This window comes from Triticum urartu, chromosome 6A (genome assembly GCF_056163025.1).
Source record: "Triticum urartu cultivar PI428250 chromosome 6A, HENAU_Tu73, whole genome shotgun sequence".
In the NCBI taxonomy this organism is placed as follows: Eukaryota; Viridiplantae; Streptophyta; class Magnoliopsida; order Poales; family Poaceae; genus Triticum; species Triticum urartu.
In genome coordinates, this window is record NC_141878.1 from 32,461,013 (window position 1) to 32,481,410 (window position 20,398).

At 44.6% G+C, this 20,398-nt stretch overlaps 1 protein-coding gene across 1 annotated transcript; it reads left to right on the plus strand.

Annotated features, from left to right (window-relative positions):
* Positions 1 to 917: 917 nt before the first annotated feature.
* Positions 918 to 1,412, plus strand: LOC147963545 (uncharacterized). Its single transcript, XM_087529613.1, has one exon. It carries the CDS (start codon positions 918 to 920, stop codon positions 1,410 to 1,412), a length of 495 nt encoding a protein of 164 aa, XP_087385739.1.
* The last annotated feature ends 18,986 nt before the right edge of the window (positions 1,413 to 20,398 follow it).

Here is a 20,398-nt window from a genome sequence, read left to right on the forward strand (position 1 = left end):
GGCGGTCGAGCTCGGAGACCGCGGCGATGGACAGCACGGCGATTCGCAGTAGCGCCGAGGCCGCGGACGGCGTGGTTGTATTGGCTGGCGATCCCGGCGGCGAGGGGGGCTTGGTCGGGGACGTTGTTGGTGACTCCGCGGTCTGCCTGTGGGTGGGGTGGGGGTGAGGGGGGCAACGACTGGAAGAGATTTGAGCTCCGGAGTAAAATTCTCGCCGGCAGCCCCCCAGGCGGCGAGAAAAATGCCTCCTGGGGAGGCCAACGGCTGGAGATGCTCTTAGCCTGGTCATAGTGGAGTAATTTAGACCAGTAACATATACATTCCAAAATAAATTTGCACATATGACAAGTAGTTAATGAGAAAAGTGATGTTTGTGATAACATAATATGTTACGCTAACATAACGCACGCCAAAGTAAATGAATTTATCTTTAAATGAATAAAGGCTTACATGATACACACACTATAAATATAGTACTATAGACCAGCAACATATGCACGCTACTAGTCTAAGTTACTGTTGAGCGTACGTTGTACACTGCATATGTATAGTACTTGGGTCTGTATTTATACCGTTGTATCTCTCTCTCTCCCCTCGTATATTTGTACATCTTGGGAGACAAGTAGAGGCCGGTCCACCCTGTACCTATATATTTGCACCATGCACACGATCAATGATTATCGATTCGTGCAATCTCATTCTTCCGAACTAACATGGTATCAGTTTAGCACGCCGATCCTATTCCAACCTTCCGCACCAACCCGCCGCCGCGCCCTACAGCTGCTGTCGCCGCCTCCCTTGCGCTGCCGCCCTCCCCTAGTCGCCGTCGCGCCCCAAAACCCTAACCCTAACCCGCGCTGCCGCCACTAGCCTCCACCCACCCGAGCCGCCGCAACCTTCCCCTTGCCGCTGCTCCCATGGAGTCTCCCCACTCCAGCAACTCCAACCCGTTCGCCGGACTTGTGCCTGACGCCACCGCCGTCCGTGATCTCGACATCCACACCCGCGTTCCCATCAAGCTCTACCAATCCACCTCCTCGTACTACGCATGGAAGACCTACTTCAACCTCGTCTTCCGCGAGTACCACCTTCTCGAGCACGTCGACGGGACCGTGGATGGCGAACTCATGGCGGATGATCCGGACTGGGCGGCCATTGAGGCCTCCCTCATCCGGTGTTTCTACCTCACCGTCTCCTCGGACATCTTCCACACGGTCGTCTCGGAGGATGACGACGCGTGTGCCGTGTGGACCAAGATCAACAACCTCTTCACCGACAATAAGCTTCAACGTATTGTGTTTTTGCAGCAGGAATTTTTCGGGTGCCACCAAGATGATTCCTCATCGGCGACTACTGCATGCGCCTCACGCGCCTCGCCGACGAACTCTGTGACATCGGCGCCAAGGTGTTAGACGAGCTCATGCTTAGCATCCTCATCGTCGGCCTCAACGAGGACTTTGGCAACATGGCGTCGAACCTCTCCCTGCTGCCGAACCCGACCTTCCAGTCTATCGCCGCGTATTTACGCTTGGAGGAACGCCGGAGAAAAAAGGTCAAGGTCCGTGTCCATCACACCATCCTCGCCACCAGGACATCTCGCGGGCCGTCGCTGCCCGCCCCGCCCCACCCACGCCTGCCGGCGCCACTGGGGTACTTCCCCCTCCCGCCCCTCCGCCCGTATGTTCTATAGAAGCATCCACTAGAAATCTTCTTTTAGCCAAGTCTGTCAGACCTCTGCTATTCCAAAAAATTCCTCTCATAATTCATCATGAAATTTTATAGTAGTAGAACTTCTACGCACCGCCGAGGCTGGATAGATCTTTTGCCTCCACTTTCGTTTAGGTTTATTTTGATCCTCCACCTGGTCCTCACAACGGGGCTCCGTGGATGTAACATCCCTATCCTCGATTGGGGCAATATCCCGAAGGGGAATAACACCGTCATCCTCCTCAATCCCAGGGAGGGATGGGGCAAGATCCGCACAAAAAGGATCATGCACCCTGACCCCCAACGCCACTATGTCGGAATCGTTTATAGGTTTGACCGCTGCTAAGTTGTGAATCAGTTCTAAAGCGCGTTCCGCTTCAAGATCCAGGATATCATTAACAGATTTAGAAATTTCACTATCATTACTACCTAGTGAAACTCCTAACTGATTTGCATTATTAATAATCTCATTATTAGAAAAAATGCAGAATGGAATGAAGTGTTGACCGACATACCAATAGTGACCTCAATGTCACGAAGCTTGGCCGCCCGCATGGCGCACCTCAACTGCATGTCATCAACATCCGGCTGGTCCTGGAGGCGGCAACTCATCTGTCGCCCCTCAGAAACAGGATCCAGAATGCCTCCAAAAGCGATGACCTCCTCTCACGTGGCCCCGTGTGGGGTAAGGCCTCCAGCACCACCCCCAACACACGGCCAGGCTGCAGCATCCGAAAAGGCCCCAAGATCCGCCGCAGGCACCGACGGGGTCCCGAGCGCCCCCGGCGAGTGCGGGGGAGGTGAGTGCTGAGCCACCTGCCCATGATCCTCACCTTGCCCGTCCCTCAGACTGGAAGGAAACGCGGCCCGCACAGTCGGCGTCCCCTCCAAAAATGCGCTAGGATAGGTGGGTGCGGGAGCCGCCTGGCCCCGCTCCCCACCCGACCCTGCCCGCTGGCTAGATGATGCCTCAACCACCCCGGCCGGCAACGGCTGGATCTTGATAACCCACAAGTATAGGGGATCACAACAGTTTTCGAGGGTAGAGTATTCAACCGAAATTTATTGATTCGACACAAGGGGTGCCAAAGAATATTCTCAAGTATTAGCAGCTGAGTTGTCAATTCAACCACACCTGGAAACTTAGTATCTGCAGCAAAGTATTTAGTAGCAAAGTAATATGATAGTAGTGGTAACGATAGCAAATGGTAACAATAGTAAAAGTAATGTTTTTGGTATTTTGTAGTGATGATAGCAATAGCAACGGGAAAGTAAATAAGCGAAGAAAAATATATGGAAAGCTCGTAGGCAATGGATCGGTTATGGAGAATTATGACGGATGCGGTTCATCATGTAACAGTCATAACCTAGGGTGACACAGAACTAGCTCCAGTTCATCAATGTAATGTAGGCATGTATTCCGAATATAGTCATACGTGCTTATGGAAAAGAACTTGCATGACATCTTTTGTCCTACCCTCCCATGGCAGCGGGGTCCTTACGGAAACTAAGGGATATTAAGGCCTCTTTTTAATAGAGTACCGGAACAAAGCATTAACACATAGTGAATACATGAACTCCTCAAACTACGGTCATCACCGGTAAGTATCCCGATTATTGTCACTTCGGGGTTAACGGATCATAACACATAATAGGTGAATATAGACTTGCAAGATAGGATCAAGAACACTCATATATTGATGAAAACATAATAGGTTCAGATCTAAAATCATGGCACTCGGGCCCCAGTGACAAGCATTAAGCATAGCAAAGTCATAGCAATATCAATCTCAGAACATAGTGGATACTAGGGATCAAACCCTAACAAAACTAACTCGATTACATGATAGATCTCATCCAACCCATCACCGTCCAGCAAGCCTATGATGGAATTACTCACGCACGGCGGTGAGCATCATGAAATTGGTGATGGAGGATGGTTCATGATGACGATGGCGATGGATTCCCCTCTCCGGAGCCCCGAACGGACTCCAGATCAGCCCTCCCGAGAGATTTTAGGGCTTGGCGGCGGCTCCGTATCGTAAAACGTGATAAATTCTTCTCTCTGGTTTTTTTCTCCCCGAAACACAATATATAGAGTTGGAGTTGGAGTCGGAGGAGCTTCAGGGGGGCCCACGAGGTAGGGGGCGCGCCCTAGGGGGTAGGGCGCGCCCCCTACCTCGTGGACAGGTGGTGGGCCCCCTAGCCTTTATCTTTTGCAGGTATTTTTTATATTTTCCAAAAAGTTGCTCCGTGAAGTTTCAGGTCATTCCGAGAACGTTTGTTTCTGCACATAAATAACACCATGGTGATTCTGCTGAAAACAACATCAGTCCGGTTAGTTCCATTCAAATAATGCAAGTTAGAGTCCAAAAGAAGGGAAAAAGTGTTTGTAAAAGTAGATATGACGGATATGTATCAACTCCCCAAGTTTAAACCTTTGCTTGTCCTCAAGCAATTCAGTTGACAAACTGAAAGTAATAAAGAAAAACTTTTACAAACTCTGTTTGCTCTTGTTGTTGTAAATATGTAAAGTCAGCATTCAAGTTTTCAGCAAAGATTATAACTAACCATATTCGCAATAACTCTTAGGTCTCAAGTTTACTCATATCAATAGCATAATCAACTAGCGAACAATAATAATAAATCTCGGATGACAACACTTTCTCAAAACAATCATAATATGATATAACAAGATGGTATCTCGCTAGCCCTTTCTGAGACCGTAAAACATAAATGTAGAGCACCTTTAAAGACCAAGGACTGACTAGACGTTGTAATTCATGGTAAAAGAGATCCAGTCGAGTCATACTCAATGCAAACTAATAGTAATGAATGCAAATGACAGCGGTACTCTCCAACCGGTGCTTTTTAATAAGAGGATGATGACTCAGTATAAAAGTAAATAGATAGGCCATTCACAGAGGGAAGCAGCGATTTGTGGAGGTGCCAGAGCTCGGTTTTGCAATAGAGATGAATAATATTTTGAGCGGTATACTTTCATTGTCATCATAACAACCAAGAGATGGCGATATCTTCCATGCTACATATATTATAGGCGGTTCCCAAACAGAATGGTAAAGTTTATACTCCCCCTTCCACCAACAAGCATCAATCCATGGCTTGCTCGAAACAACAAGTGCCTCCAACTAACAAGAGTCCTACGGGGAGTTTTGTTTGTAATTATTTTGATTTAGTTTGCATAAAGCATGGGACTGGGCATCCCGGTGACCAGTCATTTATCTCGTGAGTGAGGAGCGGAGTCCACTCCTCTTGAGAATAACCCGCCTAACATGGAAAATACGAACAACCCTAGTTGATACATGAGCTATTCGAGCATACAAAACAGGATATTTGTTTGAAGGTTTAGAGTTTGGCACATACAAATTTACTTGGAACGGCAGGTAGATACCATATATGGGTAGGTATAGTGGACTCATGTGGAATAACTTTGGGGTTTAAGGGGTTGGATGCACAAGCAGTATTCCCACTTAGTACAGGTGAAGGCTAGCAAAAGACTGGGAAGCGACCAGCTAGAGAGCGATAACAGTCATGAACATGCATTGAAATTAATCAACACTGAATGCAAGCATGAGTAGGATATAATCCACCATGAACATAAATATCGTGAAGGCTATGTTGATTTTGTTTCAACTACATGCGTGAACATGCGTCAAGTCAAGTCACTTAAATCATTCAGATGAGGATACCACCCTATCATACCACATCACAACCATTTTAATAGCATGTGTTGGCACGCAAGGTAAACCATTATAACTCATAGCTAATCAAGCATGGCACAAGAAACTACGATCTCTAGTTGTCATTGCAAACATGTTTATTCATAATAGGCTGAATCAGGAACGATGAACTAATCATATTTACAAAAACAAAAGAGGTCGAGTTCATACCAGCTTTTCTTATCTCAGTGAGTCCATCATATATCGTCATAATTGCCTTTCACTTGCATGACCGAACGATGTGAATAATAATAATAATGCACGTGCATTGGACTAAGCTGGAATCTGCAAGCATTCAATAAACAGGAGAAGACAAGGCAATATGGTCTCTTTTGTCAGATCAACAATAATGTATATAAGAGCCACTTCAACAATTTAATTATGGTCTTCTCCTATCGACCCCCAAAGAAAAGAAAAGAAATAAAACTATTTACACGGGAAAACTTCCAACAAGCAAAAGAAGAACAGGAAATTTTTTGGGTTTTCTTTTTAATTACTACTACAAGCATGAAAATTAAACTAATTAAAATCTACAACTAATTTTTTTAGTTTTTCTTAAGGTTTATTAAACACACAAGAAGATAGCATAAAAAGGGAAATAAACTAGCATGGATATTAAAATGAAAAAGTATGAGCACCGACAACTAGCAATGAGTGTGTGAACATAAATATAATGTCGGTGGGAAATACGTACTCCCCCAAGCTTAGGCTTTTGGCCTAAGTTGGTCTATGGCCACGGCTGGCCTGGCGGATATCCATAATAGTAGTTGGGGTCGTACTGTGAAGAGGAAGAAGACTCCGATTGTCATTGGTTGGCAATCATCTCCGGATCCCACTGATAATTAGACTGTCGTGAAGGATCAACTTGTAGTTCCGGCTCTGGCTCCATGGCTGATGTAGGGTTCCGATAGACGTGAATAGCCTCTAACAGAACAAGGTACTGGCCTACAGATAAATTAAACAAAGAAGGAGCGGATAGGGTAATAGTCTTAGGATGATGTTTATCAAAGAACAATTTGTATTTAAGCTCTCCTTCCCTATTATTCGAGGGGTTTTTGTGCACTATTGCATAAAATAATAATTTCTTTTTATTGATGAATTTTCACACAGGTTATACATACAAAGAGAAGTTTTGATGCAAAGGCAAAATACCATTGCATGGCACATGCGAGCACGTACTTGTATATGCACATGCATGCATGAAATCATGGTGCAACTACTACGTGTGCATGCACACACATCGTCCTGGCCACTTTCGCTTTTATTCTAGAGATAACTAGCTTAGATACATATACACACTTATGTATTTAAGTATTTGTATACCGTCAAGCTCGCGTACATACCTGTATTTGAGTATCTTCGTCCGGCCGGCAAGAAAGAAATTATACATCCCCGAATACCTGCACAATATCCAGCTCACGGTGTAGAATTGGAATACGTACATCAGAAAGAAGGAAAGCTAGCACGTTTGGAAAGACTGACCACTGGATATGTGTACAAGGCATATTTGTTTTGCAGTCGTGTGCGTCAAGAACATATGTTGTGGGATTAAGAAATCTGATCGGAGCATGTACAAGGAATAAATATGTTCCTTCCGAGGAGGCGGCCGAGGGCATCAACTTGGACGAGGGGAAGTTGACCCGGCGCCCTGGTATATAAATACAACACCATGAGGAGGAGCCAAGACCTCACGTACGCAGCAGAGGGGAGGAGAGGAGAACCTATGGAGGATCTGTCCATCAAGCGGGGCTGAGCCGACGTACCGAGGCAGAGGGGAGAAAGAAAACACGCAGAAGAAGACGCGCCCGTGGCGGCGGTGGCGAGGATGAGACGCGCCTGAGGCGGCAGCGTCGTGGAGATAATATGAGCGGCGGACGTGCGTATGCGCTGGCCGGGGAAACACGCGTGCTGAAAGATACACACGTAACCACGCAATGATCTTCTTTTCCTATGTGTTATCATTTATTTTGCAGGATACCCAAGAACACTCGAGGAGTGTTAGGAGCGAAGAACTGCCCGTGGAGAGGTGATCCGACGGAGAAAATATGGCAACACAAGTCTCGGAGCACCACGCAGCCCGAGGCGATTCCATGGAGCAGCAAGCATCCACCGGGAGACCATGGAGATGAAGGTCATTGTTCGTGATGCTCGCCGCTGTGGGCTCCTTCGAGCTCGGCGACTCCATGGTGACCTCCCTTGAAGACGACGTGGTGCTACCGGCGCGCAGCCCGTTGGACTCCTCCATGGTGGCCGCCCATGGAGACAACGCCGCCACTCTCTACTTCAAGCCGACGTCTACTTCGTTAAGCTGGAGCCCCGGAAGCGCGAGGCTCGCGAGGATGCCGCCGTGGATGGTGACATGGAGCTCGCTAGGATGACGCCCTTGTTTTCTTCATCAAGCCGGCGCATTGGAGGACGAAGGTGTGGAGGCTCGCGAGGTTGCCGCCGCCGTGCCGCGATGGACCGCGGCGCGGAGTTCACCAAGATGACGCCAGTGTCAACTTCATCAAGCCGGCGCCATGGAGGACGAAGGCGTGGAGGCTCGTGAGGATGCTGTCGTCGTGCCATGGTGGATGGTGCCACGGAGTTCGCAAGACGACACCCGTCGCCAACATCATCAACCCGGTCCCGCGGAGGATCATGGCATGGAGCTTGCAAGGAGGACGCCACCAACGTCAACTCCATTAAGTTGGAGCCCAGAGCGCGTGGAGCTCGTGGGGATGCCACCACGTTCCACAGAGGATAGCGAGACGGAGCTCGCTAGGATGATGCCCATCGTCTTCTTCATCAAGCTGGCGCCATGGAGGATGGATGTGTGGAGCTCACAAGGGTGCCAGGACGGCGTCCATCATCAACATCGTCAAGCTGGTGTCATGGAGGACGGAGGCGTGGAGCTCGCGGGACGACAGCACCGATGTCTACCTCGTCAAGACGGAGCCCGCGACCTGGAACCACGAAGATGACGCACACCCCGGTGTTGCCCATGACTTGAAGCCCACAAGACGGAGAAGAAGATGGTGCTAGGCGATGCTGTCCGTGACTCAGAGGAGAAGATGGTGCCGCATGATGCTATGCACAACCTGAAGCCCATGATGACGATGCGCGACGGTGGGAAGGCGATGTGACTTTACGAAGATCTTACCACGACCTAGTGAGGGATGCCCTTATCTTGGCGGACCGCCGTAAACTCGGCGTCTAGTCGAGACGAGGCACCACCACATGGCGTTGGCCACGACATGGAGCCCGTGAACACGAGGCGTGGTGGCGAGGAGGTGACGTGACTTCACCAACACTAACTCCCGATGGTCTCGTGAGGTGGTGCCCTTGTCTTGAGGGACCGTCGTAAATTTGGCATCCAACCAAGACGAGGCGCCAACCACACCAGCAATGCCAACATGAGCGTGTGTTGGTTTTACACCGACGCCGGTCTCCTTAAGAATACTCCCACGAGGCGAACCCCTTGTGTACCCCGACGAAACCGCTACATCGTCAAGAAGTCCGAGCCAAGCGGGACCCATGCAACTTCAACATCGACAACATCAACGCTGTCAAGACCGACGAGGCGCGACGGCGAGGGCGAACATGGCCAGCACAAAGCCATGTTTTGAGCGGCACGTGTACCGACGAGGAAACGGGCTTTGCCGCCGCCCACACCACACACACACCATCATCATCATGCTTGGAGAACGCGAAGCGAAGACAACGAAGACGACCACACGGCTTAATCGGAGGTATCTCGTGGAGCAACCCACAGGAGTAATTAACCGGGAGCCTTTCGAGGCCCCGGGAACCAGGAGATCGCACGTCGCCATAGTCAGGCAGGCCGCGCTAGTAGGCCACGGAGCGCAACCAATTTTTATGGGATCTTGTAATTTTGTTCATCCAAAGAGATAAATGAAATACTTGTTTCCCGTATCACTTTTCTTTGTGTACTACGGTACACTGGCACGCCCGCATTTTTCTTTTTCCCCGGTGCATGAGAGAAATTCAAACTCCCCCTCTTCCTTTCTCCCGGAGAGCTTAATAAGATTTTTCTCGCGTCAAACACCTATTCTTAACAATGAAATCATGTCCCACCATACTTTTATAATCTAAATAAACACGAGGCAGCACTTTTTCTTCCTTCTCATAATACCTAATAGGTATGTTAAAATGTGCAGCTAGGCGTGAAGCATAGATGCCTCCAAAGATGGGGCCCTTTGTACGGTTCAGACATAACCGTTTAGCAATAATTCCGCCCATACTAACAGAGTTATCACCGAATAAACCGTGGAGCAAAATAATAATATCAGGGATACTAAGGTTTCCACAGTTTCCGCGACCAATTAAACAAAGACTAGCAAATAGTGCAAAATAGCGTAAAACAGGAAAATGTATGATAGTGATTCATGCATCGGAAACCTCCCTTGTTTCCCCTACAGTGATAGTATCAGTAAACCCATCCACATCTTCGAGATGTGGTTTCTCTGTCTTGCCCTCAAAAGGGACTAAACAAACCCGACAAAAATCATAAAGTGACATCTCCTTATGCTCATCATATAAATGAAACTCCACCATAGGTGGTGAGCTCCTAGAATGGAAATGAAAGTTTTGCACAAAGGTATTTGTGAGTAAGAGATACTGATCGCGTTGGTCGTGGAGGAAAGCGGTGAGGCCGGCATTCTTAGCCAATTCATAAAAATCTTCATAAATCCCGGCTGCTCTCAAGAAATCATCGGAAGGCCATTCACACGAACGAACCTCCGCGGTGCGAGGCATATTATATTTAGGCTTCGGTGCCTTTTCCTTCAAGCTTAGGCTCGATGAGCCCCTCAAAGGTCTCTTCATCATTTTCTGAAAAATTCTGAAATTTTTAGTAACTTTAAAATGAAAGTAAACCAAACTCAATAATATTGATAGCAACTACTCCTACAAGTGCCTAGAGCCTATATCATGCATCAAAACTACTTGAAACCATATAAATTTGACATGCAAGCTCAAGAACATGGTCACCTAGGCAGCGAAAATTTGCAATGAATAAAGCACTAGAACAAAAACTAATTGGACCAATGGAGGAGTCACATACCAAGGAACAATCTCCCCAAGCAATTTTGTGAGAGGTGCTTTGAGCAAGGAGATCAAAAATGGCAGCAAAACGAGCTTGGACTCGGGTTTGAGCTGGTTATTCATGTTTGAGGAGGAAGGAGTGTGTGGGTGAAAGGATAAGTGGGGGAGGGCCACCGTGGGCCCACGAGGCAGGGGGCACGCCCAGGGGGGTAGGGCGCGCCCTCCACCCTTGTGGGCAGGTGGTTGACCCCCCTGATGTGTTCTCATTGCCAAATATTTTCAAATATTCCAGAAAAAAATTATATTTAAATTTCAGGGCATTTGGAGAATTTCTATTTTCGGGGTATTTTTATATTGCACGGATAATCAGATAACAGACAGAAAATATTTATTTTTATTTTATTTAATATAAATAACAGAAAGTAAAAGGAGGGTACAGAAGGTTGTGCCTTCTAGTTTCATCCATCTCATGATCATCAAAAGGAATCCACTAACAAGGTTGATCAAGTCTTGTTAACGAACTCATTCCGAATAACATGGAACCGGAGAAATTTTGAATAACACTATGTTACCTCAACGGGGATATGCACACCCCCAATAATAAGAATATCATATATCTTCTTGACAGTAGGAAGAGGAAATTCAAAACCTCCAAATATAATCGATGGAATTTTTCCAATAGAGTTGATACTATGAACTTGAGGTTGTTTCCTCGGAAAGTGTACCGTGTGCTCATTACCATTAACATGAAAAGTGACATTGCCTTTAGTGCAATCAATAACAGCCCCTGCAGTATTCAAAAAGGGTCTTCCAAGAATAATAGACATACTATCGTCCTCGGGAATATCAAGAATAACAAAGTCTGTTAAAATAGTAACGTTTGCAACTACAACACGCACATCCTCACAAATACCAATAGGTATAGCAGTTGATTTATCGGCCATTTGCAAAGATATTTCAGTAGGTGTCAACTTATTCAAATCAAGTCTACGATATAAAGAGAGGGGCATAACACTAACACCGGCTCCAAGATCACATAAAGCAGTTTTAACATAGTTTCTTTTAATGGAGCATGGTATAGTGGGTACTCCAGGATCTCCTAATTTCTTAGGTATTCCACCCTCAAAAGTATAATTAGCAAGCATGGTGGAAATTTTAGCTTCCGGTATCTTTCTCTTATTTGTAACAATATCTTTCATATACTTAGCATAATGATTCATTTTGAGCATATCAGTTAATCGCATACGCAAAAAGATAGGTCTAATCATTTCAGCAAAGCGCTCAAAATCCTCATCATCCTTTTTCTTGCATGGTTTGGGAGGAAAAGGCATGGGTTTCTGAACCCATGGTTCTCTTTCTTTACCGTGTTTCCTAGCAACAAAGTCGTTCTTATCATATCGTTGATTCTTTGATTGTGGGTTATCAAGATCAACAGTAGGTTCAATTTCTATATCATTATCATTACTAGGTTGAGTATCATCATGAACATTATTATTAATATTATCGCTAGTTTCAGGTTCATTACCAGATTGAGTTTCAGCATCAGAAATACAAATATCATTTGGATTCTCAGGTGTTTCAGTAATAGGTTCACTAGAGGCATGCAAAGTCCTATCATTTTTCTTTTTCTTCCTTTTAGAAGGACTAGGTGCATCTATATTATTTCTGTGAGAATCTTGCTCAGTTCTCTTAGGATGGCCTTCAGGATACAAAGGTTCCTGAGTCATTCTACCACCTCTAGTCATAACTCTAACAGCATTATCATTATTCTTACTATTCAATTCATTGAGAAAATCATTTTGAGCTTTAAGTACTTGTTCTACTTGAGTGGTAACCATAGAAGCATGTTTACTAATAAGTTTAAGTTCACTTTTGACATTAGCCATATAATCATCCAAGCGTTCAAACATATTTGTATTTTATTTCAATTGTCTACCAAAATAAGCATTAAAGTCTTCTTGCTTAGCCATAAATTTATCAAACTCATCTAAGCATGCGCTAGCAAACTTAGTAAATGGGATTTCAGCTTTATCATATCTATAGAGAGAATTTACCTTTACTACCTGTGTCGGATTATCAAGACCATGAGTTTCTTCAATAGGTAAAGGATTAAGATCATATGTTTCTTCAACAGGCGGTAAATTAAGACCGTGTATTTCTTCAATAGGAGGTAAATTCTTAACATCTTTAGCTTTAATACCTTTTCTTTCATAGATTTCTTTGCCTCTTGCATATCTTCAGGACTGAGAAATAGAATACCCCTCTTCTTCGGAGTTGGTTTAGGAATAGGCTCAGGAATTAGCTCCGGAGGTGTCCAATTATTTTCATTTGTCAACATATTATTCAATAGAATTTCAGCTTCATTAGGTGTTCTTTCCCTGAAAACAAAACCAGCACAACTATCCAGGTAATCTCTGGAAGCATCGGTTAGTCCATTATAAAAGATATCAAGTATTTCATTTTTCTTAAGAGGATGATCAGGCAAAGCATTAAGTAATTGGAGAAGCCTCCCCCAAGCTTGTTTCTTATGAGCAGGGAAATATTTAGCAGAGAAGTAATAAATCATATCCTGGGGACTACGCACACAACCAGGATCAAGAGAATTAAACCATATCTTAGCATCACCCTTTAATGAGAACGGAAATATTTTAACGATATAAAAGTAACGAGTTCTCTCATCAGTAGTGAACAGGGTGGCTATATCATTTAATTTAGTGAGATGTGCCACAACAGTTTCAGATTCATAGCCATGAAAAGGATCTGATTCAACCAAAGTAATTATATCAGGATCAACAGAGAATTCATAATCCTTATCGGTAACACAGATAGGTGAAGTAGCAAACACAGGGTCAGGTTTCATCCTAGCATTTAGAGATTGCTTATTCCATTTAGTTAATATCCTCTTAAGTTCGTGTCTATCCTTGCAAGCTAATATAGCTAAAGAAGCTTCTTTATCAAAAACATAATCCTCAGGAATAATAGGCAAGTCTTCATCATCAATTTCATCAGTATTATCAGATTCAATATTTTCAATCTCTCTAGCCCTAGCAAGTTGTTCATCAAGAAATTCACCAAGTGGCACAGTACTATCAAGCATAGAAGTAGTTTCATCATAAGTATCATGTATAGCAGAAGTGGCATCATCAATAACATGTGACATATCAGAACGAATAGCAGAAGTAGGTTTAGGTGTCGCAAGCTTACTTAAAACAGAAGGTGAATCAAGTGCAGAGCTAGATGGCAGTTCCTTACCTCCCCTCATAGTTGAGGGATAAATCTTGGTTCTTGGATCTTTCAAGTTCTTCATAATGATAAGCAGATATAAATCCCAAGTGACTCAAAGAATAGAGCTATGCTCCCCGGCAACGGCGCCAGAAAATAGTCTTGATAACCCACAAGTATAGGGGATCGCAACAGTTTTCGAGGGTAGAGTATTCAACCCAAATTTATTGATTCGACACAAGGGGAGCCAAAGAATATTCTCAAGTATTAGCAGCTGAGTTGTCAATTCAACCACACTTGGAAACTTAGTATCTGCAGCAAAGAATTTAGTAGCAAAGTAATATGATATTAGTGGTAACTGTAGCAAAAGGTAACAATAGTAAAAGTAATGTTTTTGGTATTTTGTAGTGATGATAGCAATAGCAACGGGAAAGTAAAAAAGCGAAGAACAATATATGGAAAGCTCGTAGGCAATGGATCGGTGATGGAGAATTATGCCGGATGCGGTTCATCATCTAACAGTCATAACCTAGGGTGACACAGAACTAGCTCCAGTTCATCAATGTAATGTAGGCATGTATTCCGAATATAGTCATACATGCTTATGGAAAAGAACTTGCATGACATCTTTTGTCCTACCCTCCCGTGGAAGCGGGGTCCTTACGGAAACTAAGGGATATTAAGGCCTCCTTTTAATAGAGTATCGGAACAAAGCATTAACACATAGTGAATACATGAACTCCTCAAACTACGGTAAGTATCCCGATTATTGTCATTTCGGGGTTAACGGATCATAACACATAATAGGTGACTATAGACTTGCAAGATAGGATCAAGAACACTCATATATTGATGAAAACATAATAGGTTCAGATCTGAAATCATGGCACTCGGGCCCTAGTGACAAGCATTAAGCATAGCAAAGTCATAGCAACATCAATCTCAGAACATAGTGGATACTAGGGAGCAAACCCTAACAAAACTAACTCGATTACATGATAGATCTCATCCAACCCATCACCGTCCAGCAAGCCTACGATGGAATTACTCACGCACGGCGGTGAGCATCATGAAATTGGTGATGGAGGATGGTTGATGATGACGATGGCGACGGATTCCCCTCTCCGGAGCCTCGAACGGACTCCAGATCAGCCCTCCCGAGAGGTTTTAGGGCTTGGCGGCGGCTCCGTATCGTAAAACGCGATAAATTCTTCTCTCTAGTTTTTTTTATCCCCGAAACACATTATATAGAGTTGGAGTTGGAGTCGGAGGAGCTTCAGGGGGCCCACGAGGTAGGGGGCGCGCCCCCACCCTTGTAGACAGGTGGTGGGCCCCTGGCCTTCATCTTTTGCAGGTATTTTTTATATTTTCTAAAAAGTTGCTCCATGAAGTTTCAGGTCATTCCAAGAATGTTTGTTTCTACACATAAATAACATCATGGTAATTCTGCTGAAAACAGCGTCAGTCCGGGTTAGTTCCATTCAAATCATGCAAGTTAGAGTCCAAAACAAGGGCAAAAGTGTTTGGAAAAGTAGATACGACAGAGACGTATCAGATCATCCCCTGCATCTGAGCAGGTGATAGCCCGCTGTCGGGGCTCGTGGATGCCTCAGGCGCGGCCGCCCCGACCGCTGTAGGAGAGGAGGGAACCGAGGCCACCTGCCCGGGTCCCCTTCCCAAACCGGTCTCGTCACCGATCAGCAACAAACACTACTAGGGAGAACCTTATACACAGCATCTTAGCAGTGGCGCTGAACAAAACAGGTCGCTACTGCTACTTAGTAGTAGCGTTTTTAAATAAACCGCGCTACTGCTACTACTTTAGCAGCAGCGCGTTTCGCCAAACCGCGCTGCTGCTATATTTGTACTGGGCGCAGATGGCTAGCCCCACTGAGCAGTAGAGCGCACCACTGACCAGCGCTACCGCTACGGCCCGTAGTAGTAGCGCGTTTCTCTGAAACGCGCTACTACTTACTTACCTTATCCTGGAGCGGTTCACCCTGGACAGTCACTCCCTCACTCGCTCTCGCCCGCGCCGAACCCGTACGTGGTCCGCCGCCGCCGTCGCGCTGCTCCTCGCCGAGGTACTCCCTCCTCCCTCCTCCCCCCTCCTCCTCCAGCCGCCCTCCTCCCACCGCCCCTCTCCCTCCTCCTCCGGCCGCCCCCTCCCTCCTCCTCCGGCCGCCCCTCCCCCTCCTCCCCCCGCCCCTCCCTCCTCCGATCCCACCGGCCTCCTCCCCCTCCTCCTCTCTCCTCCTCCTCCCTTCCCCTCCTCCCTACTTTTAGTAAGTGTTTTTTTACTATTTTTAGTAAGTGTTTAAAATAATTAGTAAGTAAATTAATAAACTAGTTGAACCCATTTAGTTTTAGTAAGAACTAGTTGAATTAATAGAACTAATGTATTTTTAGTAAGAAAATTAATATAACTAGTTGAACTAGTTTATTTTTTAGTTTATTTCTATTTATAGTAAGTTTATATTTAGTAAGAACTATTTGAATTAATAGAACAAGTTGAACATGTCACATTTGTTGTTATTTTCTTAGTTTGATCAATTATTCCCACATCGATGTCGTTCGCTAGGGTTTTATTTATAGGGTTTTTGTTTTTGCAGAAATCAAGGAGCCCCTCCATCATCCCCGCCATCGTCCCCGTCACCGACCCCCTCCAGCCTTGAGGTGAGACCAGCCAAATCTCCATGTCAATATGAGTCCTATAAGATATGATGTAGATAAAAACATATATATCTTGTGTTGCTCAAATAGGATATGTGGTTGCCCAAGTGGCCGATCATGTTCATGTTACACCTCCGAGTGGCCTATGTTTTGCTGGAGTGTTGATTAATTTCTGTTCTGGCAAATTTCAGGTGCTCGATATGTCTTGTTTTAGCAAAGGTCATGCCGGAATTTTTCATGAATTTTGGCATGACTTCTGCTAGAATATGTACGAAATATCGAGTGGCCTGGATTTTCTAGAAAAATAATTAAACGACATTTCTGGTTGACATTAAGTCTGCCGAGGCTCCATCACCGAAGGTCGAAAAATCAACAAGGGAGTGTATCCACTGATACGTCTCCAACGTATCTATAATTTTTGATTGCTCCATGCTATATTATCTTCTGTTTTGGACATTATTGGGATTTATTATTCACTTTTATATTATTTTTAGGACTAACCTATTAACCGGAGGCCCAGCCCAGAATTGCTGTATTTTTGCCTATTTTAGGGTTTCGAAGAAAAGGAATATCAAACGGAGTCCAAACGGAATGAAACCTTCGGGAACGTGATTTTTGGAATGAACAAGATCCAGGAGACTTGGACCCTACGTCAAGCAACCAACAAGGAGGCCACGAGGTAGGGGCCCGCCTACCCCCCCCCCCCACCCAGGCGCGCCCTCCACCCTCGTGGGCCCCCTGTTGCTCCACCGATGTACTCCTTCCCCCTATATATACCTACGTACCCCCAAACGATCAGATACAGAGCCAAAACCCTAATTCCACCGACGTAACTTTCTGTATCCACGAGATCCCATCTTGGGGCCTATTCCGGAGCTCCGCGGGAGGGGGCATCGATCATGGAGGGCTTCTACATCAACAACATAGCCTCTCTGATGAAGTGTGAGTAGTTTACTGATACGTCTCCAACGTATCTATAATTTTTGATTGCTCCATGCTATATTATCTACTGTTTTAGACATTATTGGGCTTTATTTTCCACTTTTATATTATTTTTGGGACTAACCTATTAACCGGAGACCCAGCCCAGAATTGTTGTTTTTGCCTGTTTTAGGGTTTCGAAGAAAAGGAATATCAAACGGAGTCCAAACGGAATGAAACCTTCGGAAACGTGATTTTCTCATCAGATAAGATCCAGGAGACTTGGACCCTCCGTCAAGAAAGCCACGAGGGTGGAGGGCGCCCCCCCCCTAGGGCGCGCCCCCTGCCTCGTGGGCCCCTCAAAGCGCCACCGACGTACTTCTTCCTCCTATATATATCCACGTACCCCCAAACGATCGGGGATGGAGCCAAAAACCTAATTCCATCGCCGCAACTTTCTGTATCCACGAGATCCCATCTTGGGGCCTGTTCCGGAGCTCCGTCGGAGGGGGCATCGATCACGGAGGGCTTCGACATCATCATCCAAGCCCCTCCGATGAAGTGTGAGTAGTTTACTTCAGACCTACGGGTCCATAGCTAGTAGCTAGATGGCTTCTTCTCTCCTTTTGGATCTCAATACAATGTTCTCCCCCTCTCTTGTGGAGATCTATTCGATGTAATCTTATTTTTGCGGTGTGTTTGTTGAGACCAATGAATTGTGGGTTTATGATCCAGTCTATCTATGAATAATATTTGAATCTTCTCTGAATTCTTTTATGTATGATTGGTTATCTTTGCAAGTCTCTTCGAATTATCAGTTTGGCTTGGCCTACTAGATTGGTTTTTCTTGCCATGGGAGAAGTGCTTAGCTTTGGGTTCGATCTTGCGGTGTCCTTTCCCAATGACAGAAGGGGCAACAAGGCACGTATTGTATTGTTGCCATCGAGGATAACAAGATGGGTTTTTATCATATTGCATGAAACTATCCCACTACATCATGTCATCTTGCTTAAGGCGTTACTCTGTTTTTAACTTAATACTCTAGATGCATGCTGGATAGCGGTCGATGAGTGGAGTAATCATAGTAGATGCAGAATCGTTTCGGTCTACTTGTCTCGGACGTGATGCCTATATACATGATCATACCTAGATATTCTCATAACTATGCTCAATTCTGTCAATTGCTCAACAGTAATTTGTTCACCCACCGTAGAATACTTATGCTCTTGAGAGAAGCCACTAGTGAAACCTTTGGCCCCTGGGTCTCTTTCTCATCATATCAATCTCCATCACTTTATTATTGCTTTGTTTTTAGTTTGCTTTTACTTTTTAATTTGCATCTCTATACCAAAAGTATTATTTATCATCTCTATCAGATCTCACTTTCATAAGTGACCGTGAAGGGATTGACAACCCCTAAGCGCGTTGGTTGCATTGAGCTATTATTTTTGTGTAGGTACGAGGGACTCGAGCGTAGCCTCCTACTGGATTGATACCTTGGTTCTCAAAAACTGAGGAAAATACTTACGCTACTTTGCTTCATCATCCCTTCCTCTTCGGGGAAATCCAACGCAGTGCTCAAGAGGTAGCAAGAAGAATTTCTGGCGCCATTGCCGGGGAGTCTGCGCAAAAGTCAACATACCAAGTACCCATCACAATCCCTATCTCCCGCATTACATTATCTGCCATTTGCCTCTCGTTTTCCTCTCCCCCACTTCACCCTTGCTGTTTTATTCGCCCTCTCTCTCTCTCTCTATTTGCCTCTTTTGCCCGTTTGCTTTTTGTTTGCTCGTATGTTGGATTGCTTGTTTGTCGTGATGGCTCAAGATAATACTAAATTGTGTGACTTCACCAATACCAACAACAATGATTTCCTTAGCACTTCGATTGCTCCTCTTACCGATGCTGAATCTTGTGAAATTAATACTGCTTTGTTGAATCTTGTCATGAAAGATCCAGTCTCCGGCCTTCCTAGTGAAGATGCCGCTAGCCATCTTAATAGCTTCGTCAATTTGTGTGACCTGCAAAAGAAAAAGGATGTCGATAATGATGGGTTTGAATATGATCCACCTTTACCTAGAAGCCGTTCTAAGAATTCGGAATTTTTTGATCTTGATGCTAAATTTGATAAAAGTGGGATTGAAGAAATTAAAACCCTAAATGTTGCTAAACCCACTATTATGGATTTCAAGGAATTTAACTATGAAAATTGCTCCTTGATTGATTGTATTTCCTTGTTGCAATCCGTGCTAAAGTCTCCTCACGCTTATAGTCAAAATAAAGCGTTCACTAAACATATCGTTGATGCCTTGATGCAATCTTATGAAGAAAAACTTGAATTGGATGTTTCTATCCCTAGAAAACTTTATGATGAGTGGAAACCTACTATTAGAATTAAAACTAAAAATTATGAGTTTTATGCTTTGTGTGATTTGGGTGCTAGTGTCTCTACTATTCCCAAAACTTTGTGTGATTTGCTAGATTTCCGTGATTTTGATGATTGCTCTCTAAACTTGCATCTTGTGGATTCCACTATTAAGAAACCTATGGGAAGAATTAATGATGTTCTTATTGTTGCTAATAGGAATTATGTGCCCGTAGATTTTATCGTTCTTGATATAGATTGCAATCCTTCTTGCCCTATTATTCTTGGTAGACCTTTCCTTAGAACGGTTGGTGCAATTATTGATATGAAGGAAGGGAATATTAGATTTCAATTTCCATTAAAAAAGGGCAAGGAACACTTCCCTAGAAAGAAAATAAAATTACCATATGAATTTATCATGAGAGCCACTTATGGATTGCCTACCAAAGATGGCAATACCTAGATCTATTCTTGCTTGTTATGCCTAGCTAGGGGCGTTAAACGATAGCGCTTGTTGGCAGGAAACCCAATTTTATTTTTATTCCTTGCTTTTTCCTCCTGTTTAGTAATAAATAAATTATTTAGCCTCTGTTTTGGTTGTGTTTTTTGTGTTTAATTAGTGTTTGTGCCAAGTAGAACCGTTGGGAAGACTTGGGGAAAGTCTTGTTGAACTTGCTGCAAAAAACAGAAACTTTAGCGCTCACGAGAACTGCTGTCATTTTTA